The 27,913-nt window shown below is 41.4% G+C and overlaps 1 protein-coding gene across 9 annotated transcripts in view; it reads left to right on the top strand.

Annotated features, from left to right (window-relative positions):
- Nucleotides 1-26,568, top strand: part of sap130.L (Sin3A associated protein 130kDa L homeolog) — a 42,324-nt gene extending 15,756 nt beyond the window's left edge. For 4 of the 9 annotated variants that reach the window (XM_018262059.2, XM_018262057.2, XM_018262061.2 and 1 more), the window contains 12 exons: nt 156-260; nt 1,792-1,933; nt 3,856-3,977; nt 13,891-14,214; nt 14,723-14,900; nt 16,336-16,440; nt 16,759-17,099; nt 17,616-17,867; nt 19,306-19,431; nt 23,227-23,330; nt 23,977-24,090; nt 25,210-26,568. In XM_018262059.2, the coding sequence (XP_018117548.1) occupies nt 156-260; nt 1,792-1,933; nt 3,856-3,977; nt 13,891-14,214; nt 14,723-14,900; nt 16,336-16,440; nt 16,759-17,099; nt 17,616-17,867; nt 19,306-19,431; nt 23,227-23,330; nt 23,977-24,090; nt 25,210-25,368 (2,072 nt within the window). In that variant the 3' untranslated portion in view covers nt 25,369-26,568. 9 annotated transcript variants of the gene reach the window in all.
- Nucleotides 26,569-27,913: the final 1,345 nt, after the last annotated feature.

The following is a 27,913-nucleotide window of genomic DNA, read 5'->3' as shown; positions in this document are numbered from 1 at the left end:
GTTAAAAAAATAACATTTTAAAATGGTAGAATTATTTGCAATGTACACATTGTAATTTAGTAATAAAAACACCATTATATCATGACAAAATCCCTTTAACAGGATTGTTTGGAAAAAGGAGATGAACAGTGACAATGTGTCTATTGCTTTTTCAGGTTCTGCTCCCCATACGCAAGTTTCTACTAGTACCATTGTTACTATGACAATGCCAACTCACTCCTCACATGCTACAGCAGGGACTGCCTCCAACATTCCCGTGGGTAAGTACTAAAGTTCTTTTGTAAATGCTGTGATTTTACAGAAAAAAAGTGCTTGCTAGCTATCGTGGTCTACTTCAGATATGTAAAAGATATAAAACGTATGTTCAAGACTATGTTATGGAAACTGTAATAGCTGATCGCAAAGAGAAAAAGGTGACCAAAACAGTTTCTACTGCTCCACAATGAGAGGCCTGGGTCCCACAATGATATGTGACATAGAAGACTTACACATAACATTGAAGAAACCAGAACCATTGGACTGCACCTAAAAGTCTTTTGGCAATCTTGTGTCATGGGAAGGGTTCTAAATTCTATGATTGTGGACCTCTATGATCAGACACGCTAGATCCAGTTCATATGACTGCATACAAGGTCTTCCTTTAGAAGAGTTTACTGAAGCTGAAGATACATGGGCAGATAAAGCCTCTAATATTAACAAATTTTGAAAATTTTTGCTCAACCTGGGCTGTATCTTAAAGGGATACTGTCATGGGAAAAAGATTTTTTTTGAAAATGAATCAGTTAATAGTGCTGCTCCAGCAGAATTCTGCACTGAAATCCATTTCTCAAAAGAGCAAACAGATTTTTTTATATTCAATTTTGAAATCTGACATGGGGCTAGACATATTGTCAATTTCCCAGCTGCCCCAAGTCATGTGACTTGTGCTCTGATAAACTTCAATCACTCTTTACTGCTGTACTGCAAGTTGGAGTGATATCACCCTCCTTCCTTTTCCCCCCCAGCAGCCAAACAAAAGAACAATGGGAAGGTAACCAGATAACAGCTCCCTAACACAAGATAACAGCTGCCTGGTAGATCTAAGAACAACACTCAATAGTAAAAACCCATGTCCCACTGAGACACATTCAGTTACATAGAGAAGGAAAAACAGCAGCCTGCCAGAAAGCATTTCTCTCCTAAAGTGCAGGCACAAGTCACATGACCAGGGGCAGCTGGGAAATTGACAAAATGTCTAGCCCCATGTCAGATTTCAAAATTGAATATAAAAAAAATCTGTTTGCTCTTTTGAGAAATGGATTTCAGTGCAGAATTCTGCTGGAATAGCACTATTAACTGATGCGTTTTGGAAAACACGAAGATTGCCGAAGAGAAGAAGATGGCACCCGTGAGCTCCGCTGCGCTCACTCTGCACGTACGGTCACTATTTCAAGATGGGACAGAATTCTGGGGTAAGACTGTGCAGGGGGGAGGCAGGGAGGGGGGCCAGTGGGGACTTAACATCGCAGGGGGTTTAGTTATCCTTTAAGACTACACCGGTGGTGGTTTAAGAAACACTGGGCTTGGGGCTTTACAGTGGGCCAGGGGCTTCCAGCAGCCTCTTGACCAGCCTTTGCTACTATAATATATATCTGGTAAAGACCAGCACTCTCCCGCATATGATTAAAAACAACAAAACCTTATTTCACATACCACTCAACGCCTCAGTCCACACTGGGACCCTTATGTGCCCATGGCCAAATGAAAGATTTGTACATTGTGTTGAAAGAAGTATGCAATTTTTTTTTCCAGCCAAAGTGGTTCCACAGCAGATCACTCACACCTCACCTCGTATCCAATCAGAGTATGGAACAGAAAGAGGAAACTTGATACCTATTCCTGGTCACCGAGCTTCACCAAATCCTATGACCATGGAGGCCAGGAGTGAAAACAGGTAAATATATCAAGGTAATGCTGCAGTTTTCATTTAGGATTTCCTGAAATTCAAACTTTCTCTGTCGTCTCTGGGGGACACAGGGACCTTAGGGGGTTAAGCTCCATCCTCCAGGAGGCAGGGCACTTATCAAATTATTCAGGGGGACTGTCTGGATAACCAGCTTAACCCCACACACTTACTTAATCAATTCAGTTTTTAAGTGTCCTGCTCCTGGGAGGATGGACAACGCTCTGATAGAGTAATTTTGTTATAGACTTCCACAGCACAGACGGCAGGCAACACCAGGAGCAGGAGTAACCCTTGCATCCTAGAGGGTTGCCTACTACGAGGGATTCCACCGGGGGCTAGATTACATAGCATGAAATAGGCTGCATGGATACCTTAGACAAGCCTGGTCCATGAGGGACAGAGGGTCTGACCTGTGGGGTCTCTCCCCCCCACTTCTACCCTCAGATTCTTCAATTGGCCTGCGGACCCAAACACAGGGATCCGTGATGGCAGGGCTGCGTCCTCACCCCGACCACTATCTCAAACCTTCTCTCTGTCCCAACCGACAAAGAACGCTCTCCTCTGGTGGTTGAAACCAAGCAACCTAACCACTGGGCAATCATGGGCGACACTGGACTGGAATGTCATAGCCACGGATGCCAGTCTCCGGGGATGGGAGAGACATGGGAACAACCTGTCAGCACAAGGTCCATGGGCCCCAGCAGAATCCAAGCAACCGCTTCAGATGAAATTGGTGTGGGTACAAAGCGACAATGCCACAACAGTGGCATATATAAATCGACAGGGAGGGACCAGCAGCAAGGCGGCCCTGGAAGAGGCGCAACAAATATTACGCTGGGCGGAAGTCAACAAGGTGAGGCTGTCCGCAATCCACATACCCGGGATATCCAACACAATTGTGGATTATCTCAGTCAAAATCAACTAGAACCCGGAGAATGGGAATTACACCCGGAAGCATTTACCAAACTAGTACATCACCGGGGATGACCACAGATAGACCTGATGGCATCCAAGACCAATTGCAAAGTCCCCAAGTATTTCGCCCGCTGTCGAGATCCAGCAGGAACAGACGCAATGACACAAAACTGACGATTCAATCTAGCATATGTCTTCCCACCTCTTTCCATGTTACCTCGGGTTCTAAAGAAGATCAGACAATCACAGCTCACAGTAATCTTAGTGGCACCATATTGGCCTTGAAGGACATGGACAAGGACACCTACAGGACATGTCGATAGATTAGCCAATACGACTGACCACGAATACGAGTGGGTCAGACATATGGAGAAAACAGGGACTATCAGAAGAGGTCATTACTAACATGCTAAAAGTCTGAAAACCGACATCGTCCAGATCATACCACAGAATATGGCACTCTTACCACAAATGGTGCATTGAAGGGGGTTTCCCATTCCTAGAACTCGACATCCCTAGGATACTATAGTTTCTTCAGAGGGGACTCAAATTAAATCTAAAACCCAGCTCTCTTAAGCTACAAATATCGGCTATATCATGATTCATTGAGGGTGTACAACGTCTAAGACCTCAGTTTCGTTCTCCAGTCCAGGGTGAAACCTACATCTAGTACTCGCACAACTTGACCCTCCTTCAGAGTCCTAAAAGGCTGTATTTTTAGTGGCAGAAGAGTGTCCGAGTTGAATGCATTGTTATGTGACGAACTGTTCCTAATTTTCCACAAAGACAAAGCTGTTCTACGAACATTTCCATCCTTCCTACCGAATTAATAGCTGGGATTAGTTTAAATATTGATCTAATTGAGACCTATTGGTTTACCTTTTTTCAGCCTCGTTAGATAATGGAATATAACCACTAAAATAATGCGATCTTTCACAAAGGGGAAGTGATACTCCTTTTAAACAGTAAATTTCTGTTTGTTTGTTTTTTGCAGACAGCCTGTTCCTGTACAGTTACAGTACTTTCTACCAACCTATCCTCCATCTGCATATCCCTTGACAGCACACACTTATACCCCTATTACAAGCTCTGTGTCCACCATTCGACAATACCCAGGTCAGTATTTCAAGAGAAACATTTAGGGGGGTCAAAAAAGTGGGGATATTAAGACAAAATTAAAGGGTTGATGAATTTGTGGGACTCCCCACCCTGTTGAAAAACTCTTTGTCTTTTAATCGGAATTTGTATTTCACTTAACATTTTACTGAACAAGTGATTCCTAAATCTGTTGTTCTGTCATCAGATGAGCTATGTATGTGCCTTGTAAAAAAAGATTCTGGGGCACATTTACAAAGCTCGAGTGAAGGATTCGAATTAAAAAAACTTCGAATTTCGAAGTGTTTTTTTGGCTACTTCGACAATCGAATGGGCTAGTTCGACCTTCGACTACTACTTCGACTTCGATTCGAACTACAAATCGTTCGACTATTCGACCATTCGATAATCGAAGTTCTGTCTCTTTAAGAAAAACTTCGACCCCCTAGTTCGGCAGCTAAAAGCTACCGAAGTCAATGTTAGCCTATGGGGAAGGTCCCCATAGGCTTGCCTGCGTTTTTTTGATCGAAGGATATTCCTTCGATCGTTGGATTAAAATCCTTCGAATCGTTCGATTCGAAGGATTTAATCGTTCGATCGAACGAATAATCCTTCGATCGTTCGATCGCAGGATTTGCGCTAAATCGTTCGACTCGATATTCGACCCTTAGTAAATCTGCCCCTCTGTGTTTCAGAGAAAAGATTCCCTGCCTCTTATGGTGGAACACGTGCTTTATTAACTAAAGTTTATTTTCTCAATTCATCAGTCCAGGACCACATTAGTTAACCCCTTATGTATCCGCTCGTGTTAGAGGGGAGGTAATTTGCCATCTGGCAAATTTTCACTTTTAGTACTATTGCACAGATCCTCAATCCCACCTCCACAACCACATCACTTTTAAGGTGATCATACACAGGCAGATTTGAGTTGTCGAGTCAGCCCTTTCAGACAAAGTTGGCAGTTTCTGCCTGCATATGGGGCCTACCTGCAAGCTATCAATTAGGCAGGTTTATAAACCTGCACCAAAAGTGACCCATTCACACATAATGCAGAAATAAAAACTGTTGAATAACATCCAAGTTACTATGCACACTTACTTAAAGGGGTTGTTCACCTTCAATGTACAAATCTTATGAAACCACTAACAATGCTCTCAATGTGTTAGAAAAACCATTTTCCATAACAAAAAGTAAAAATGCCATTTTAAAAGCTAATTTCTATACCTATTAACTCAGTCCTTCTCCTGTCTCTCAGACCAGTTTTCTGAAGTGATGGGAGTGGCCTATTTTGAACCTGACACACCAAGAACTTCCTATATGATGACATCATCATGCCCAGGCTTTGCCCTTACTTGTTTCCTATTGGATGTTGATACTGCCCTCCTCCTAGTAATTTATTGGGTGCTTGTGAACTGTAACCGGTCACATAATTTGAATGGTCATTGGTTGATTACTCAATTGTAATGGCAGAATTTAACAGACGCAGCAGATAAACAAACCTGCTTTGTAACAAACAATCACACAGCCACGCAGACAAATGCTGCAGAAAAGGAAGGAGCAACATTGTTCTCCCAATTCTGGCACTCTCCTTCTGCCTAGACTAAAACTGAATGGAGTGCCAAAGGGGGGCAACCTTTTCTGGGAATAAATACTGGCTTTTCTATATTTTTATCTTTTAATACCTTTGGCATTAAGCATAATGTCAGTTATTTACAAAATTGCAACAAAAACCAGCACTGACTTGCTTAGAAACGTATGTAACTTACACATCTAGCAGGGACAGTAGGGCTGCCACCTCACCCTTTTAAAACCAAACACATATGAAATCCACAGCCTGCATGGCTAATTATCAACTCATTTAGATGCTGCAGACTGAACTGATTTCTGTGCAGCCATGTGTCATGCATCTAAATTAATTGCTAATTAGCCATGCAGGCTGTGGATTTCATATGTGTTCGGTTTTAAAAGGGTGAGGTGGAAACCCTAAGTGATTTTGTGCGCTCTCCCGGGGGGGGGGGGGGGGCGGTAATTTACCTAGGAAAACGATACCTTTTTTAAGTGTTTAAGTTTTCCACTTCTGGAACAAGATTTAGAGCTCTAAATGCCAAAAAATTAAAAAGTTATATTTTTCATGATATAGGGATCTATACAAGAAAAATATTTTACTTTATGCACCAAAATTCAACTCATTTGGAAAGCCTCAAGCTCATACAAATAGTCAGCTGCTGAATAATGATTTTTTATGAGGTAAATACACAAAATAATACATGCCCCCCCCCCCCAAATAATATATTTCTGGAAAGTACAAGTGTCATCTCCCATAGTATCCATTTTAAAAATGATTTATTTTTTCCTCTGTAATAATAAAATAGTCGCTTGTACTTGAGCCCAACTAAGATATAATTAATCCTTATTGGAAGCAAAACCAGCCTATTGGGTTTATTTAATGTTTACATAATTTTCTAGTAGACTTAAGGTATGAAGATCCAAATTATGGAAAGATCCATTATCCGTAAAACTCCAGGTCCCAAGCACCTCGATCCCCCCATCTGCACAGTTGAAGTCTCTGCTGCACACAGCCCACACTCCCCCTCCCTCTCACAAACTTGTAACAGTTTCTCTTCAGTACCTGAATGCTGCTCAAATTCCCCAGCACAGCCCAGCACAGGAAGCAGTGGCAGATTGACAGCAGACATAGCCAATAGGAGTTAAGTTAGCTGCCAGTACAATGTGTGATGTCATATAAGGAAGAGGAAGTGAACACTGTAGTGTTTTTGGGGGTCAGTGACCCCCTCCCAGCACAGGGTCTGCGTGGAACTGAAGGATTAGTACAGGGACACTTCTGAGGTGAATATCTCTTGAACTGTACTTTTTCTGTTAACTATTTCTATGGAAAAGTTTGTTCTATTCATGTGAACTGTTAGATTTGTCATTTTGTTACAAAGGTGAACAACCCCTTTAAGGGTGGCTCAACATTAATGCTTTAGTTCTTGGAGAAACGGATCCATTATGGGCAAAACACTGTTTTTGTAAATGGGCCTTTATACCTACAATGAAATTTGGCGCTGGTCATCAACAGGGTCTGGGCATCTTTTTAAAATAAAAGAATGGATGCAAATACTGCATGAGAACCAGTTTCATTCTGCTAAAAAAAACAGAAGCTAGGGTAAAAGTAAATTTTCAGGAGAACAATTATCCCAGACACAAGGCCATAGTAATACTGGAGTGGTCCAGAAATAAAAAATATCCTACAGTGGCCAGTCAAAGCCCTAATCTCGGTCCAACAGAGAATCTGTGATACTGTCTGAAAGTGAGGTCCGCCCGTATAATACAACTTCAAAATATAAATAATATTCTCGTATAATACAACTTAACTGAACAGCCAAGAGCATATCTGCCTGAAAGTACGGATTAGAATCATTCTCAAACAGCGTGTAAAACTGGTGCATACTAAACCCCCAAATACTTAAAGCTGTTATTATTGTTCCACAGGTAGTTTTAATAATTATTTCTCTTGCCTAGATTGGGGGACACAGGCACCATGGGGATGAAGATCCTGTTGCTTGGAGGATGGACACTAAACAGTTAACAAGCTCGTCCTCCTGCACTGGTTCTCATACCCTGCCCACTTCCTTTCCCCTCAGTTTTACTTTAGTGTCCTCAGAAGGAGGATGGATGCTACTGGCTGGGAGCAATGGTGCCGATTTATTCATGTGCCATGCCAGCAGTGGGGGCCTGAGTTCTCTTTCCCGAGCCCCCCACCAGCCGAATAATGTTGTGCCCTGATTGCCTTCCCGCTCTACGGAGGTCTGCAGGCAGAGGCTCCCTCAACACCCTGGGGCTGCTGGTTCCCGCTCCTCGGAGGCTGCACCAGTAGCCCAGAACGGGGTAAGCACCAAAAATAGGGCAGGAAGGCTGGCAACGAAAGGGGGTAAGTGTTTATTATCCCCTTTTCACCCCCTTATACCTTCCCTCTTCCATAGACAGGGTAGGGCACTGCCTGTAGATACTCGTGTTTCCCTGCAGGAGCAGAGTCGGGTAGGATAGCGTTCTTACCCGCTCTGGCTCTACACAGCTTAGACAAGGGACAGTCCTCGTGTGGGTCTTTTTCTTTTTCTTTCTGCGCATGTTGTTCCGGCCGCCATCTTGGAAGGGGCGTCGGCGGATGCTTTCTCTGCGGCGGCCATTTTCCTTTGGGGCAGATTGCGCGATCGCGTTCCTGTCTTTGACGCACGCGTCACTTCCGGTTGCCATACTGGAAGAGGGCGTGGGCGGATGCACGCTCTGCGGCGGCCATTTTCCTTGGGGGCATACTGCGCAGTCGCGTTACTTGTCCTTGCCGACGCATACGTCACTTCCGGTCGCCATCTTGGGACACGGGCTAGAACGGCGCACTCGCTCCCTCTATCTTGACTGCGGCGATACTGCAGAGAAATCAAAGTAAGTACTATTGTTGTACTTCCTTAGGCAGTCTTAGTTATTCTGACACTAAGCATGTCATTTTCACCATACAGGTCGCCCCTACAGGGACAGCCCAGGTGCACACAGGAATTACTCAGTTCCCTGCCTGCTTCCTTTCCTTAAGGAAGGGCAAACTTTCTATAACATGACTGACAGAGTAGAGGAAATGCCCTCTTCTAAGCGGCAGACTAAGTCCCGCACCCCATCTCAAATTGCATTCCTTGCATGCTCGTCATGCAAAACAAAATTTGACATTGCCTCTTCTGACCCAAAGTGTGTAGCTTGTAGTACTGGTAATATACCTGCTGCTAGCTTACCCAATGCAACCCTACAACCCGGCTCAGCGATAGCTTCGGCTTCTCAGGCGAGCTCGGATTCTGAATTGGTGCGTGCACTTTCCCTCTCACTGGCTGGGCTACAGAATCTAGCCAGGATTCCAGAGACTTTGGACAAAGTTTTGGAACACCTCTCTAGTCAGCCACAAAGGATGAGCGCACAGGCAACTGCTTCTAAACGGTTTCATTCTCCGACACCTGAGTCACCTGAAGAGGAAGAGTCAGGGGAAGAGGGGCAAGTGTTGTCTGGGGAGGAGTCAGATCAGGAGCAGGATACTCCCAGGTCACAAAGGGAGGTAGAATCACTGATACAGTTGGTGTTACAAACATTAAACATCGAAGACACCGCAGCTACAGCTGAGCCTAGCAAAAACATTTTCAAAAGGCAAAAGAAGACTTCATATGTTTTCCCGGCTTATGAGCACTTAGATGACATTGTTAAGGCTCAGTGGAAAGTTCCAGATCGCAAGCTCCAACTTTCTAGACGCTTTTCACAGTCTTATCCATTTCCTCCGGAAAATACAGACCTCTGGTCCTCCCCACCAGTGGTGGATCCTCCGGTGTCACGTCTTTCTAGGACCACAACCATACCAGTAGCTGACGCAGCTTCTTTTAAGGACCCAATAGACAAGCGTCTAGAGGGTTTCTGTAAGGCCATTTTTTCAGCAGCAGGAGCGGCGCTTCAACCAATCTTTGCCACAGCGTGGGTGTCAAGAGCAATAGAGATATGGGTTGAGCAGGTAGCACAACTTATTGGGTCTGAGGACCCGTCTACGGATCTTTTATTGTCACAAAAAGCTGATGCAAACTCTTATATCTGCGAAGCAGCATTGGATGCAGCAAAACTCGTTGCCGGAGCTTCAGCACAGTCCATTGCAGCCAGACGTTTTCTATTGTTGAAGAACTGGTCTGCAGATCTCACATCAAAGAGATCACTAGTCAGTCTTCCGTTTGTAGGAAAACAGCTTTTTGGAGCAGAGCTCGACAAGATTATATCTCAAGCGACGGGTGGAAAGAGTACCCTATTACCGCAAAACAGACCCAAGCGCACCACCTTTAAGAGAAGACCATTTCTGCGGCCCTTTCGTCAAGGTCAGGGCCAAAGACAAAGAATACAAACGGAAAAGCACCAGTCTTCCAGCCATTCCAGATACCCAATCAAACAAGGCCACAACTGGTCTTCAACCAGACAAACCGCCAAGCCTTCTCAAGAGAAGCCCGCCTCCGCATGAGGAGGTGCCCACCCCCGAGAGTGTCTTAGTAGGCGGACGCCTAAGAAACTTTCGGGAGGTGTGGGAACAAAGAGTCCAAGACCCTTGGGTCCTGAAGGTAGTCTCCCACGGCTATCTCATAGACTTTATACAAATTCCTCCAAGAAGATTCTTTGTGTCACGTCTCCCCTCAAGGGAACCAAAGCGTTCAGCATTTCGAAAGGTTCTCCAGGATCTCACGAGCTCAGGGGTCATACAGCAGGTTCCACCTCCAGACAGGGGCAGAGGTTTTTATTCCAATTTGTTCATCGTCCCCAAAAAGGACGGATCCTACCGTCCTGTGCTGGATCTAAAGGCAGTAAACAAATATGTCAAGCGTCAACATTTCAAGATGGAATCCATTCAATCGGTTCTGCTGTCCCTGGAGATGGGAGAATTTATGACAGTGATAGATATCAAGGACGCGTATCTTCACGTGCCAATACACCCCAACCACTACAGATTCCTTCGTTTCTTCGCTGTAGGAGAACATTGGCAATTTGTGGCACTTCCATTCGGCCTATCCTCAGCACTGCGAGTCTTCACAAAGGTCATGGCAGCAGCTCTAGCAGATTTGAGGCTGCAGGGAATAGGAGTCATAACATACTTGGACGACCTACTAGTCAAAACTCCGTCCCACTCCTTAACAACAAACCACCTACAGACCGTGGTGGAAAGATTGACCCAATTAGGTTGGCTCATCAATTACAAAAAGTCAATGTTCACTCCAACGCAACGGACAGAATACCTAGGTCTGATGATAGACACGTCGCTGGGGAAAGCTTTTCTTCCACCTGCCAAGATATCCACCTTTCGCACAAGATTAATGATCATTCAGAAGGAGAGATATATACCGCTCAGAGTAGCTATGAGAGCACTGGGGACAATGGTAGCGGCTATTCCAGCTGTACCGTATGCCCAGTTACACACCAGACCATTGCAGAGACTAATCCTATTACATCAAAGGAAGATGAGTACAGAGCTAGACCGCAGGATACTAATAACAGATCCCGTTCAAGCGTCAATGAAATGGTGGCTCCAACCGTCAACACTGCAATCAGGCAAGCTGTTCCCCAACCATACATGGACAGTAGTAACAACAGATGCCAGCTTACAGGGGTGGGGAGGAGTACTGGAACAACACACCGTACAGGGCAGATGGAGCCCAGGGGAAGGATCTCTCCCAATCAACATCCTAGAGCTCAGGGCAATATGGCTCTCCTTGTCACACTGGACCCACAATCTCAGGGGTCGACCAGTGCGAATCCAGTCGGACAACATGACGGCAGTGGCCTACATAAACCATCAGGGAGGCACAAGAAGCCAGGCGGCGCTGGCCGAAGCACAAAGGATACTTCTTTGGGCAGAAGAGAATGTGCCAGCCATCTCCGCAGTACACATTCCAGGAGTAGACAACTGGATAGCAGACTTCCTCAGTCGAGAGGCAGTAGATCAGGGCGAGTGGAGTCTGCATCCGGAGGTATTCCAAGAAATAGTAGGAAGGTGGGGTATACCAGAAGTGGACCTAATGGCGTCAAGATACAACAACAAGCTGCCAAGCTTTATGGCAAGAAGCAAGGATCCACTAGCGGTAGCCGTGGACGCGCTAGTAGCACCTTGGCCGTTTCACAGGGTATACGTGTTCCCACCTCTCGCTCTGATTCCAAGAGTCATCAGACGAATAAGGGAAGAGAAAGTAGAGGCGATTCTGGTGGCTCCATTCTGGCCCCGCAGACCCTGGTTCGCAGAGATCATGCAGCTAGCAGCAGACACTCCATTTCGGTTTCCAGTCAGGGACGATCTGTTAACACAGGGACCTATCGTCCACCCGAATTCTCCACGGCTGGATTTAACGGCGTGGCTCTTGAGGCCTTGATACTCTCCAGGTCAGGAGTTCCACAGGAGGCCTTACCTACATTATTGAAGGCTAGAAAGCCTGTATCTGCACGGATTTACCATAGGATTTCGAAGTCCTTCATTTCGTGGTGCGAGACTAACTCCAAGGACCCACAAGTTCTAAACGAAGCAAACGTACTGTGTTTTCTGCAGGAGGGACTGAATAAGGGTCTAACCATCAGTTCATTGAAGGTCCAAGTATCTGCACTATCTATTTTCTTCCAACACCAGTTGGCGTTGCGGCCTAACATTAAGACTTTCATACAAGGTGCTCTTCGACAGGCACCACCATACCGTCACCCGATTCCTCCATGGGATCTTAACCTAGTACTTTCAGCAATGCAAGAACAGCCTTTTGAACCTATCATGGACATTCCCTTGATTACACTGACTATGAAGACAGTATTTTTATTAGCCATCACGTCGGCTAGACGAGTGTCAGAGTTGGCAGCCTTATCGTGTAAAGTGCCGTTTACAATTTTCCATAAGGACAAGGTAATTCTAAGGCCAACACCGGATTTCTTGCCGAAGGTGGTGTCCGAATTTCATCTAAACCAGGACATTGTAGTGCCTTCCTTCTGTCCTCATCCCAAGACACAGATGGAGAAAAGGCTGCATAAGCTAGACGTGGTCCGTACGCTAAGTATTTATGTATCCGTTACCAAGAGTATAAGAAAAACTGACAGTCTTTTCATCATTCCGGAGGGACCAAGAAAGGGCCTCCGGGCATCGAAGGCAACGATTTCCAGATGGATCAGGTCGGCCATCTCAAAGGCTTATGCAGCAAAGGATAGACCTCCACCCTTCGGGATTCGAGCTCACTCGACCAGGTCGATGAGTACTTCCTGGGCAGTACGCCACCAGGCTTCCGCTGAACAGGTTTGTAGAGCTGCAGTGTGGTCTTCAGTACACACTTTTTCCAGGTTCTACAAGATACACACTTTCTCCTCAGCTGAGGCAAGCTTCGGGAGAAAGGTGCTGCAGACCGTTGTAAGCTGTCACTGGGGTGCAGGTCCCGCCCTCATGGGTAGCTTTGGGACATCCCCATGGTGCCTGTGTCCCCCAATCTAGGCAAGAGAAAAATAGATTTTTGTACTTACCGTTAAATCCTTTTCTCTTGTCCTACATTGGGGGACACAGGCCTTCCCTCCCTGAATTGGTTAATTATTCAAAATTCTTCTAGCACACTGTATAAGTGTGATTGTATATAGTTCATAGGGGGTGAGAGTTCCTCTTCTGTTTGCACGTGGTGATAGTAGGGTTGTCCTTCCTTCTTCGGCCCGAAAACTGAGGGGAAAGGAAGTGGGCAGGGTATGAGAACCAGTGCAGGAGGAGGAGCTTGTTAACTGTTTAGTGTCCATCCTCCAAGCAACAGGATCTTCATCCCCATGGTGCCTGTGTCCCCCAATGTAGGACAAGAGAAAAGGATTTAACGGTAAGTACAAAAATCTATTTTTTAGCCTGGTGATTGACATAGGATAGAAACACAAATGCTATAATGTCATATGTTCTGTATTCCTCATATACTCTTGTTTTGCAGTGTCTATACATTCTCATTGTATCTAAGCAACCAGTATGCAATGCTTTTTATCACCTACCGCTTTATTTTAAATTGTACATGGTTTTACCATGTGAAAATGAATAAAATGATGTAATGTAGGTTATCTTCCTAAAAATCCGTAACTTATTTGTGAACAACTTTTTCCTCAGTCACAACTCAGAGTTAAATTAATATCAACTTTATCCCATTTTTCGTGTTATCTAACAAACATGTAGAAAACAGAGGAGTGAGCACCACAATAATAAGAATAACCGTAGATTTTATTAGTAATAGATTAGAGGTGACAATTTTGTTCCCTCCACCCCCATTTTGGTCTGAGGCTTTTCTTTACTCCAAAAAGTAAATGGAAAGGAGTTCTGAAAAATACACAATCGTTGAAGTCAAATAATCATTCGTTAGTAGGTGATTTTGCTAACTTTTATTTCTTTTAGTTTCAGCTCAGGCTCCAAACTCTGCCATCACAGCCCAGTCGGTGGCTTCCACAGTCCATCTGAACCCAATGCAGCTGATAAATATGGACACATCACACACACGCCACATTCAGGGTATCCAGCCAGCTCCAGTTAGTGCACAGGGAATACAACCATCTCCTTTTAGTGCACAAGGCATCCAGGCAACCCCTATAAGTACCCAAGGAATCCATCCAACTCCAATTAACACCCAGGCAATCCACCCTGCAACTTCAATCACTAACCAGGGTGTTCAAACGTCTTCAGTCAGCTCACAGCAAGCTTCAAGTGAACCAAAGTCTTCTGGTAATGATTCATGCTGTCCCCTGAAATGAAACCACAAAACACAGGAATGAGTTGCTGAGGATCTGTGTTGATTGGTTCCTAGAATAACCTTTAATCTGCTGTTCTGGTTTTTTTTAAACATTTTTCATTTAGGTGCACCAATTCTTATTTTCAGCTTAGCATTCCCAGCAAAGGGTTGCATATTGGTGTATTACTGAAATGTGCACTAAGTTATTGGAAATACTGAAGCACAAGGAACTATTCATAATGTGATAAAGCCTCGCTGCACATTTAATGCGGCATGTGCTAGTATTAGAGATAAATTTATTCTATAATATGCTTTAAATAAATTAAAAGTCAACTGTGAGATACTGTGTGCCAATCACAGTTCTGTAATGGCCCATAATAGAAAATCTAAATGAACCAGCAGCAAATATGTAGGGCACATTTAATATTGCCATTGTTTTATTTTTACATATATGCAACATTGGTTTAGATTCCAACTGATCTCCACTTTTTTTCACTACAGTTGTACTTGCAGAGGGTGCCACAATTATTGCAAATCCCATAAATAGTTCTTTCAGTGCCACACCTGCTGGCACTACAGTTATGCAGAGCCACAGTCAGAGCCCTGGAATTGGCAGTTCCCCTGCACAGGGATCCTCTCCTAGGCCCAGCATCCTACGAAAGAAACCTGCAACTGAGGGGTGAGTGCTACAGCCTAAAGGGGTGCATCTATGTGTACAGTGTTAACACTAGACCTAATAAGCATTATCCTTGTTTGCTGCCCAAAAACATATTTGAAATCATAAGAATATAGATAAGCAGATATCTTGATGTTGACTGAAACGGTAAGTAAATGGAAAACAAGTACTTGTCTAATGAGAAACCCACAAACTGAGGGTAGGAAGCAGTAGACATGTTAGAATGAAAAGCAAACTTTCAATTGGTTGCTGTGGCTAACTCCACTGCACCTTATGATTTGGTGCCTAGGTCTTGGTTAAATACTACATGTAAAATTACACAGACAGTATAATAGAGCTGTATTTTAAAGGGGGTTTACACACTTTTTTTCAGTTCAGTTGTTTTCAGTTCACCAGTAATAGACTTTTTTCAATTGCTTTGCATTTTTTATTTGTGGCTGTGTTTTCAAATTTTTAATTAGTTTGTTGTTTAAAGAAGACATAAAGGCTAAATGAAAAACACAAATTTTGTAGGCAATTATGTTACATAGTGAAATCGGGTTGAAAAAGTCTGTCAAGTTCAACCCCTCCAAATGAAAACCCAGCATACTATATATACTATATGGTGCTAAAATTAATATTCTCTTTAAAAACATCCCCTTTATTGGAGCTCCCCAAAGATGCTCTCTGGTCCCTGTCCTTTTTTCAAATGAGGGGTGGGAGAGTCCTAACGATCCCTGCCAGAAGCGCAGTGGGAAGGGGATAGCCAATCACAGCCCTGCAGTCACACCAGCAAAGACAGGCTTCAGTTCCCTATCGGGTCATCCTAGCTGCTGGTCCCTATCCTACAGTGCAGTATGCTGGGTGTCACCGGCTCCCCTGCACAGCCTGGGAAAGGAGGCAGAAGAAGTGGTTCAGATGGGCTGGACTAGGAGGGTTTTTGCAGAACGTAAAATGCACTGTTACATTGTTTTTTTTACATAAAATGTATACTTTAATGTTCCTGTATTTGGTGTTTGTTTGGCAGCTCAGTAATCTGTGGAATCTTAGCAACTATTGTATCAATTTTAAAAGCTGCCTTTAATGAAACTCATAGATAAGAAATGTCAGCTAATGTATCCATTTAGAACAGTTAACTGAGTTAGTGAAATATGAAACTTTAAACTTCAAATAGAAACCGTTCACAAAAAAATGGTTTTCTGGTGAACTGAAGACACCTGAATGGAAAAAGTTTTGGAAGGGGAACAACCCCCTCTTCACTGAATTGCACTGATGTTCTTGTGTGTGATACTATGTATGTTTTTAAATGCTACATTAATATGTTTTTTTTGTGTGCAAAGACCTTGGTGTTTCTTTTGGGAATAAAGTAGACCCCTGCTACATTTAAATACAAAGACTATATTCCTTTCAGTTTTGCTTTATGCTTTATATTCATTTTAGTGTATGTTCTACTTTTAAGGTTATCTGTTAGGAAAAGCCTCATTCCCCCTCACCCAGGAGATGCTGTAAGCCCACGTCACGACAGCGCCTTGCGCAGCACATCTGCTTCTCCGCGGCCTGCTGGGTAAGGATATAAAAGTGGTTTTCCAACCTTTCTTTTAATAGATCTAGCTCAGAAGAATATTCTTTTATGCATTCATAGTTATACACATACGTTTTAAGAAGATGGAAGCAGATTTTTACTGTATCATTATGGAATAATATGCTTGTAAGTAGATTAATAGGTTGTCCTATCTGTTTCCTCATACGACAGCAGATCTCATAATAATTAGGATGCCGCTAATAGTCTGGTATAAGTTTTTAAATGTTTTCTGTGGTTATTAATAAAAAGTTTTGAGGTAATATAATAAACAGTGCTTTTTTATGATTTCTTGTAATACAGTGCCAAACCCAAAGCAGATCTTCATGTATCTGTAGCACCAGGAGTGACTGGGGATCCAGGAGCAGCTGATCAGCCAAGTGCAGCTGCTTCCCTACCATCTTCTCATCACCCTACAGCAGCTGTGCCAAGCCCTCCCTCTCAACCTGTATCTGGACCTATGCCTAGCAGCATCCATATTACTCCTGCCACAATTCCTGCATTATCTGCACCTCCACCTCTTCTGAGTAATGCACCATCTGGAGCTGTCATGCCTGAGGACAAGATGAAAGAGGAGGCAGAACCAATGGACATTTTGAGACCTGTTTCAGGTAGAGAGCTATCAAGTTCGGTTCATTTTTACAGTAAGTTCCATAACTGACATATCCATTGTCTTATTGGGATACTTTCCAAATCTGCTCAGGAGATCTGGCTGCACAAAGCACTTGCATGTAGCATGCCAGCTAATCCCTGTCTTGTGGAAGGGCAGCCAGCAGCTAGGAGAACCTGACAGGGAACTGCATTATATATTTTCCTGTGTGAGGATCTAGCTATGATTGGCTACATCCTACTGTGCATCTAGGGAATGAGTTTTAGGATATGCCCACTGTTCATTTGGGTACACACTGAGCTCCAGTAATGCTAACATTTTTAAAGATAATTGTTTTTAGCTCAAGATTTAGCTCAACGTGTTAAATGTCCCCTGTCTTACAGTTTTTCTTTTCTAATAATATTTCTACAGTTCAAAATGCTTGTTATTTTTATTTTTTTTTACCTATTTCGTATTGAACTATGTTACGCATTTAATAGGTTGTTCATTTCCCACCAAAATGTGTTTGGTACAACTCTATAATATTCTTTTCTTTTCTGTGCTTGCTCAGCAGTGCCACCTCTACCCCCCAATTCAATATCTTCCCCACTAACAGTGCTTGCCAATAACATCTCTGGTCCTGCTGGGGAACTACCACCAGGGGCCTCACCTCGCAAGAAACCACGCAAACAGCAGCATGTTATATCCACAGAAGAGGGAGATATGATGGAGACTAACAGCACAGACGAAGAGCGATGCCATGCTGTAAAACCTTTCACATCCAGGCCTGAGAAGAGAAAATCACCTCCCAAAGAGTATATAGGTAATAGAATGTCCTTCAAAGCTTATACTTTAGCATTTAACTACAAATCTAAATTTAAAATATCTTTGTCCAATATGAAGCATTGCACATGATTTACACATGTAACTGTAAGGCCAAGACCAATTTTCTTCATCAAAAGAAGATGTTTAAATAAAATACCTTTGTGGAACTTTAGTAACAGATTTTAAGACAGATATATTTAATTTGTTAAAGCCCCGCTTTAGTCAGTTGAAAGTCACATATAAGGAAAGTATGTTACCGGTCATCCAATTATTGTTTTACTGCTAATAAGTATTTGCTTTTAGAATTCATGGTTCATGGTTGCTTTTAGAGTTCATTGGTCTGGTATACCCTATCAACTGCTTTTAGTCCGCTCCACAGTTTTCCAGCCTGCACTCAAAGGTAATTTCCAGCAGGCGCACAATCAATTATACAGTTTCTTTTGTAGCCATTGCAGGTTGGGAATATGTTGAACTTCTATGCTACACTTATATGTACAGGTGTCTCCGTTTAAAGAGGGTGTATGGTCAAAATGTTTAATCCCCTTTGGCTTTGGGGAGTGAATAGAAGAATTTTACACACTGAAAATTATTTTATTTATTTTTTTGCCATTTTTTAGCTGCTTGCAGAGCAATCATATCCCCACATACCTGCTCATACTACAGCAGCACACAAAACCTTAACGGCCCGTGGCCATCTCTTCTTCTTGGCCCGCCTGCATCTTCTCCCACCTACCAATGAAAAACGAGTAGGCAGTCTTGTTTGCGGACACCTGCTAGATGTGCCTCACCGTAGTACAGACTTCATGCACAAAGCTGACATGCTACTAATATAGGTCAACAATAAAGAAGCTATTTATTCATCACGATAATACGTGTCAAAGTAATCCTTATTGGAAATGCATTTCAAAAATAAACTTTTTTTTTTTTTAGTAAAACATTCATAGCTGTTGTAAACTCGTTTAAAAATCTCAGCTGTCAATCAAATATTGTCTGCCCCCTCATCTATGCCTTAGAGGAGGGGCAGGCAATTACTTTCAATTTCCATTTAGCACGTACTAGATGTCACTGCGCTCCACATATTCCCCCTCTCACTTCACCATTTAATTGTGTAACCAGTGCATGAGAATGACATCAGGTCCCCCATTCTGTTGCACAAACAAGATTTTGAGATGATTCAAAGCTTGCCTTAATAACAGTGTCCACAAAATGGCTCCTGCCTGCTTGCTATTATGATGAATTCCCGGACCAAAGGAAACAAGATTCAAATAATTTATATAGTGTAATTAAAGTTTATTTTGCTTGACTAACTTGATTTGGGATATTTTTTTCTTGTGACAGGTCCCCTTTAATATTGGAATCAAAATAGTATAATAAAGGTATTTCAGTAGAAGCTGAAAATGAGAAATTTTAGGATTTAAACGTTAATCTCTTTGCAGATGAGGAAGGCGTGCGGTATGTCCCAGTAAGGCCAAGGCCTCCTATTACCCTTCTGCGCCATTATCGCAACCCATGGAAAGCAGCATACCATCATTTTCAGAGATACACTGATGTGCGAGTAAAAGGTAAGAGACTTCCACTCCAGACCATAAAATATTGTAGTGCCCCCTTGCTTGTATCTGATCCCTGGGAGGGCATTGCTGGTTTATTGTGGGTGAGTGCTCCTTGTCCGTTCTGAGAAAGTGTGCGCACAAATAATTAACACTGCACATGCGCTGTCCTCTGCTAGTCACAACTGTGCATGTTCGTCTGCCTTGGTGCAGGAGTATAGAGTTATGGGTATTTACATTAAAGAACAAGGCAGATTTTTTTTCTATGCAGTTTCTGTTCAGAAAAACTGCCTGAATATAAGGAGAGTTAAAGGCAAAAATGTATGCCTCTAGATGGAAGATAAAGTACCCTTTCCTTGTCCTTTAATATCTATTATATGATTGGGTTAAAATATCACTGTTGATGAGTGGTTTCCCTCCTGATAAAAATTAACCTTAGCGCAATATTGTGTAAATATTAGAGAGCCTGGGACTTTTTGCATCTCTGGGACAAGGCTGATATGTATAATAATGGGAAATGTTTGATTTTAAATAGCACGGAAAATATAATCTGTATTGAAAAATATAGGTAATTTCAAATACTGGTATTTTGTTTATACACTAGTCCCTCAAAGTTCATACCTATTGTTGCATTTTTTTTCATCTTGAAACCTTAGTCTAATATTTCCTACTTGAAAAATGCTTTGCACAGAGAGGTATCTAAGATGGCATCATTTGTATAGGTTATGAGCACACTTGGTGCTGCTGTACTTTTCTATTAGATTACATTTTGGTTGAGCATGCACTCAGTTATTTTAGGCTCACACATCCAAATGAACTACAAAGGAATTCTCACATATTACAAGGCTTATGTTTCGGTTACAGGGGATTAAAATTGGATCTTAAACTAGACTATAGCAAGATGTCCATGGTAAGAAATTGCAAGAGTTACGTCACAAATGGGAAGCAGATGTGGGCATTATCTTAGATGAGGAATAGCTTGAAGCACAAGAATCCATTCTATTGGTATCACCCAATTACAGGTTACGTTTTATTCAGTTATATATCTTGCACAGAGCTTATTATACCCCAGCCAGACTACACCTCATCAATGCTGACACTCCAGACCTTTGTACCAGATGCACCTTAAAAAAAAGACCTTTATCCACATGATGTGGAGCTGTAGTAAGATGGTTCATACTGGGGGACAATTCTGGATACTTTGGAAGCTGTTCTACAAATAACAATTGAGAGAACTTGTGTATTCTGGCCATATTACAGGTTCTTAAATTGAATCAATATCAATTGATAAAGCATGAGACTTTATTACTGGCAAAGAGGCTTGTAACTTGAACATAACCCCTCCTACATTTGCTAGTTGGAAACAAATAATGTAGGATACGTGTAATGTAAAGGGGGTCCCTACCAAATTCCATAAAATATGGGGTCCCTGGATGGATGTGTATCCCCTTCCCCAGCAGCATCCAATGGTAGGGCAATAAAGGTTAAAAAAGTATACTCATTTTTTGTTATATTTATTCCTTTGAAGTGTTGAACTATGTAATGCACTAATTATTAAATTCCTCTTCGAATCTATGTTCTAGTAGCGGCTATCCTGTACTTAGACCACTACTTATGTAACAGCAAACTCTATCTCAAATGTAAATGACATGTTGAACAATGATATGTTTTGTATGCCAATTCTCAATAAACTACCTGAAAAAAAAATCGGAGCATAAAGGGGTGGTTCACCTTTGTTATCTTTTAATATGTTCTAGAATGGCTGATTCTAAGCAACTTTTCAATTGGTCTTCATTATATATATATTTTGTAGTTTTTGAATTATTTGCTTTATTCATATTCTTTCCAGTTTTCAAATGGTCACTGACCCATCTAAAAAACAAATGCTTTGTAAAGCTAGACATGTATTGTTTTTGCTACTGTTTATTACTATTCTTTCTATTCATGCCCTCTCCAATTCATATTCCGGCCCCTTGTTCAAATCAATGCATGGTTGCTAGGGTAATTTGGACCCTAATCACCAAAACAACTGATTCAATAATATTCAATATATTGAACCTTATTCAATTCAATGCATGGTTGCTAGGGTAATTTGGACCCTAATCACCAAAACAACTGAAGTGAGAGTCAAGTGTCCTGATTTTATTGAATGTTTTTAAGGACACGGTCCAGCACTGACGTAGTGGGTTTTGTTTGGTTGTGGGAAGTGTGGCACACTAAGGGTGTGTGTGGTTTTTAACTAATAAGTTATTAAAAGCTATGTTTTAAGCTATGGGGAAGGGGTCTAGTGTTAAGCTATCACCAGCACTGTCGGTCTGAACTGGGTTGCTGGGAGTTGTAGGGCGATAGTTCAGGCTATCAGGACACTTGACTCTCACTTCAGTTGTTTTGGTGATTGTGATACATTGTATTCAACCTTGCAGACCAGCTATCAAGTAAACGTTGTTGCGCAGTGGATGCTAAATTTAGCAATTAATTTGGACCCTAGCAACCAGATTTCTGAAATTGCAAACTGGAGAGCTGGTGAATAAAAAGCTAAATAATGTAAAAATCACAAATAATTGCAAATTGTCTCAGAATATCACTCCCTACTTCATACTAAAATTAACTCAAAGGTGAACCACCCCTTTAAAGGAGAAGAAAAGGTTAAAAGTAAGTAAGCTTTATCAGAAAGGCCTATATAAATACGCCAGTAAACCCTCAAAGTAATGCTGCTCTGAGTCCTCTGTCAAAAGAAACACTGGATTTCTGGCCTTCTATTGTGTACACATGGACTTCTGTACCAGACTTCTGTCTTTCAGCTTAAACCTCCAGGGCAGGGCATGAGCATGCTCGGTTTGCTCCTCTGCCTCCTCCCCTCCCTGCTGTAATCTGACCTCAGAGCTATGAGTGAGCAGGGAGAGACTCAGGCAGGAATTGATGTCACACCAAGCTAATATGGCAGCTTCTATCCTAAACAAACACAGACAGTGTCTATAGCGGTTTACTCTGGAATGGTAAAGCATTCTACAGAATAAATACAGTGTTATAACTTGCACTATTCTGGCTAATCTATTGGCAATAAACTGCCTGTAGCTTTCCTTCTTCAATGGCACATGGAGCATTTTTCCTGCCCAACCCCCGCCTCCCGTAAGCAACAGAACATTGAAAACCCCTTTGAATTGATGTCTATCTAAAGTGTCGCTGGTAAATAGTCCTTTTAATTGCATGTTCGTGTTCCTTTTCCCATGTGTTCTTATGCAAATCTGACACTGGAATTAAAGCGAGCAACAAATTTATCTGTGTCGTCCATTTTTTTCCATGTAGTATTCCACCAAATCATTTGTTTAGGCGTCGGATTCCTTTAGAATGATGATGTCAAGAAAAGACAGAAAAGTTGAGGACCATAAAAATTTAATTGGGGCAGGGGGAGCCACATTTGACCTAGTACATGCGATCTGTAAATTCTGGTAGACTCGGTGCATGCACAGTACAAAACTTTTCAGAAGAGATCTGTACTTTGCAAGATCCAAATCTGAAGAAACACAGGGGGGTGCCTGGGAAGTTGTGGAAGATGAAAAGGTTTAGCCCTGCAGTAAACTAAACTAAGTTTAAAGAAGGGGAGCATCACTCACTTCAAGGCTCTCCTACTCAACTTTATTCAGTAAGTGAGCGAGAGAACCTCTACTGTGAGTGAGGGCTTTTTGAGCACTGATTTTTTTTAATAGCCTGGTATGAAAATCTTTTTACTTTAACTCATGTTTTAACTTTGTATGCCAGCTTTTGAGTTGATAATTCTCATTGCCTGTTTGTTGTTGTGCTTTATTGCAGAAGAGAAGAAACTGACATTGCAAGATGTAGCTAACCAAAAAGGGATCACCTGCAGAGTTCAGGGCTGGAAAACTCATTTATGTGCTGCTCAGCTTCTTCAGCTGGTGAGTTAATGTGGAATAGAAAAGAAAACATAATAAGATTGTAACAATATATTTGTCAGCACATCAGAAAGTGAGAAGAGCAGCAGCACAGCCATCTGTGGATGGCCAAATTTCACCACATCCAACCTTTGGCTCCTGCTGGTTGCTTAGCAGGTTGGCTGCCTATTATGCTAACTTTACGTTACAGTGTAATGTACCAGTCAGTACATGTGAGAAGGGGAGGCACATTTATCAAAGGTCGAATTTCGAATTAATGTGAGTTTTTAAAAACTCCCATGAACTCATAATTTGTCAGGAAGGCTACAAACAACTCCGAATTGAACCCTGGACATCTCCCATTGACCTAAACAGTTATTCGACATTTTTTAGGTGGCGAATAGTCGAATTTGAGTTCTTAAACGACCAGAGTATGATAAATCTCGAAAATCTAATTCGATTTTTTTTTTTAATTTGAATCAAATTTGAATTATTCCCTAGTTGAATTTGAATTATTCCCTAGTCGAATTTGAATAATTCCCTAGTCGAATTTGAATTATTCCCTAGTCGAATTTGAGTTTTGGACATAAAAAATTTAAAATTTGAATTTCATTGTCATGTAAGGGTCGTTTTATGTATCATTATTTTGACTATTCGTTTACTTTTTCAGATTAAACTGGAGCAAGATGTGTTTGAAAGGTTAACAGTGCTGCAGGAGGGACTCGTTCCCAAAAAGAAGACTGCCACTGATGATGACTTGCATCGAATCAATGAACTGATTCAGGTAAGATTTGTTTGAGTTTTTTATTGTGCTTTTGTAGAATGTATGGGAATGTATGGATTAGGTTTGTTGATTGTCAGATAGATGATTCATGGGAAACGGAAAATGCTTAAGCCTCTACATTTATTGTTCTCCATATAAGATCTCAGGATGTTGTAGTATGTGTATTTTCCTATATTTAGTAGAAATATACAATGAAACTAGTTGAGGTTGGCATGCTTTTAAGATGGAAAGTATCTTTAGAGTTTGTGGGATGAACTCTAGTTCCACATAATTGGCACGGTCAAGGCTCCTTCCTAAGAGACTGCATTGGTCTCACGAAAAACCTCCATTTGAGCTTCTTTAGTCCTGATTGGAAATACTAAACTCCAGGAGAGATTTTGATCAGATTTTGTGGGTTACATTCGATTTTGCCAAGTAACAGCACAAGATTTTTTATGATGCTACAAAATATGACCCCCCCCCCCAACAGCTGTAATGTAATGTTGGAAGGAGTATTTTGTTGTTACATGTGTTAACATCCTACATTCAGTGTATTTCAGTGAGAAAAAAAAGAGAAAAAGTGTTGTCAGATGGCAAATGTTTTTGTTCAGAAACTTTACTTTAGTTTATATAATTACACTGCTGTGTAGCCAGGGGGTAACTGTTAAGTCTAAAAAAGAAGAGGCACAAATTATGTAGCTGATATGCTCTCTAAAAATAAAATGGGATTAGATTACTCTGTGCTTCCTAGAAATTGTTGTAGATTTAATCTTAATTGCAAATGCTGACACAATACATATTATCGCTTGTAGGACCATTTCTTAAGGTGTTACTTATTTTTAAAACTAGATATCCACCCGAAATTTCTCATCAAAGTCTGTCAATCAGCTGGCTCCTACTACATTGTTTCATAAGTCATAACCACCAGGGGAAATATATGGACAGACACTGCTCTCAGCAGCAACTGCATTTACAAAATCTTTTAAAATGTTACATTCATATGTACTGGAATTGTTGCCTTCAAATTATTTGATTATATAAGTTTAAGTTCTGGGAGATCTTACAGATGTATTTAATCAAGCTTAATGTCAACGCCTATTTAGTGTTGTCTAATGTTTTTCATTATTCATATTCCTACAGGGTAATATGCAGCGGTGCAAGCTGGTCATGGACCAAATAACAGAGTCTCGGGACTGCATGCTTAAAGTACTTGACCACAAGGATCGTGTGCTAAAGTTGCTCAATAAGAGTGGGGCATCTCGTAGGCTGTCAAAAGTGAAGCCGAAGGACAAAATGTGAATCCAGAACCAGCACTACCCCCTCCTATTGTGTAAATTAAAGTTCATTCCTGCACCAGCAGAGGGCGAGTTTTCTGTGAGCCAGGGATGCTGCGTTTGTATCATTTGTTTCCTTTTTCACTTGGTCACTTACTACAAGCTCCAGCTTTAACAGAGATTTCTTGCGGCCGGCTTGTAATGCTTGGATGGACCTTAAACGTGCTTGCTTTTCTTCAAGGAGGGTTGAACACAGCTTTATTAAATTGCTAGTGCTACATAAAAGCACTGGTCTGTGTGCCCCACACAAATGCTTGTATATAGTGCTGTTCATCTTTTCACTGTTACACACAAACCTGCCTTGTATTTACACCCGTTTTATTATTATTTTTATGCAAATGTGTGTTTTCAGGTATTAGTTATTCAGACAAATGTCTTATATCGTTAATGTTTTATCGTGTCAATGTCTGCGTGAAGTCATCGGTTCTGGCACCCCCATAGTAATCTGAGACTCTGAACAGTAATTCTGAGATGGAAATAGGGTTACCAACAAGCAATTTTAATTAAAGAATCTTGTGCTGCTCCTTTGAAACTTATGTAGCCCTCTGTTATATAAAAATAGGTCTCTGTCCCTGGTTAAAAGGGGTTGTTGGCAGCCGTAGATGAAAATCCTATACGATCAGCCCAAAAAAGTTGTACTTTATACGTTTAGCACTAAATCTTCCACCACATACATCCTTTCTTCCCCCCATTAGCCCTGTCGTTTACCTAAAAAAAAGACATGTTCTAATAGCAGTCTACTATAGTTCAGCTGTGGGTTAAATAAGAGGATCATGAAAAATATGAGAACGTATCATGTCGGTAACGTTTTTGTTTGTGCCTTTAAAATTGTGCGGTATAGAGTAAAGTCGTGTAGTGTTGTACAAGTGTTTTTATTTCATGTTTCTGTTTAGTGACAAAGAAATGTTTTTTTTCCCCCCAAATGAACTCAATAGACAAAATCTCTTAAGTAAAGCATTCTTGCATTAGATCCAAGCATCCTTCTGTTTACAGCAGCAAAGTCGAATTAAGAAAAATTAATGGCGTTAAAATCCAATTAAGATCCAATTTCTAAACTCAGGCCAACCAAGAAAAACGTAAGAACCAATGTAATTGCTGTCCGTGTTAAACTGCATTACACTGTGTTAGTATGCAGGTTATTCGGATTAAAGGAAACGTAATCATGGTTTCCCTCTGCAACTGTACTTCTGTTTGAGAAAATTGCACTGTAAATGGCTCTTCTGGTTAACAGATCTTGATCTAGACATAAAGGGTGGAACAGAGATTGACTAAATAAGCCGTCTCTTCATATGTAGGCGACCCAGGACAAATACCCATATTCTTGACAAACTTCTATCCTTGGGTAGTACAATGAGCTTAAAGGAGAAACAAACCCTTAATAAAAAAATAAAAAAACCTACCCTACATAGACCCCCTCCCTCCCCCCAGCTCCCACCTCACCCTATGTACATGGCCCTGTAGTTCACTACTCAATTCAGAACAGTATAAAGAGGTTGTTTGCCTTCGAGTTAACTTTTATTATGATGTAGAGAGAAAATTTACAATTGGTTTTCATTATTTATGATTTTTAAGTTGTTTAGTTTTGCATTGCAGTTTCAGCAATCTGGTTCCTAAGGTCCAAAATACCCTAACAACCATGCACTGATGTGAATATGAGAATGGGCTATGAATAGGAGAGGTCCTTACGGAGTGTTTGTTTTTAGATGGGGCCAGTGACCTCCATTTGAAAGCTGGAAAGCTCAAAAACTATAAATAATGATCAATTGCAAAGTTGCTAGGAATTGGAATTCTATAACATATGAAATGTTCGCTCAAAGGTGAACCTCCCCTTTAAAGATTGCCCTTTAAAGGGAATGTCAACCCAAAAAATTATTTTTTGCCTAATAAAAGAAAACATAATTATAATGACCTTTACAATATAAATAAATTACACATTTTCTATGGTATTTGTTATTTCTATATGTATTGCTATTGAAATCAGCGTTTGTCCCTTTATATTCTCTGTCCTGGTGGTTCACACTGTTGCTACAATGTAAGACAAGGCAGCTGATTAAATTAGCTGAAAGACTTTTGCAATGTTGTTTAAAAAGTATCAACCACGAGTTAAGCAAATGCTGCTTTCAACAGCAAATAAATAACTTTAAAAGCAGTGAAAATTTGGAATAAATGTTTCCAAAGTTGCTTAGAATTATGTTTTCTTTTATAAGGCATTTTTTCCTATTTTGGGACTGACTTGCCCTTTAAGAATCCAGGACTGGCTCAGTACAATTGTGCTCTTTTGATGACAACTGCCCTGATTGCTGATGAAACCATCAGCATCAAAGAAACCAGAGAACTGCAACATGCAAAGGAAATACAGTATTAATAGAAATAGGCTTTTATTTGGTTGCAATGTATGTTAATCATGGGTATAACCACATGGTACAGTGTTAGGTATCTTTTTACATGTATAAAATGCAGCTACAGCCCTTTGACCGTGTTTTCTGGCACACTGTTGCTATATAGTTTGG

The sequence above is a fragment of the Xenopus laevis genome, chromosome 5L, assembly GCF_017654675.1.
Source record: "Xenopus laevis strain J_2021 chromosome 5L, Xenopus_laevis_v10.1, whole genome shotgun sequence".
Classification (NCBI taxonomy): Eukaryota; Metazoa; Chordata; class Amphibia; order Anura; family Pipidae; genus Xenopus; species Xenopus laevis.
This window is presented reverse-complemented; position numbering and strand designations above follow the sequence as displayed.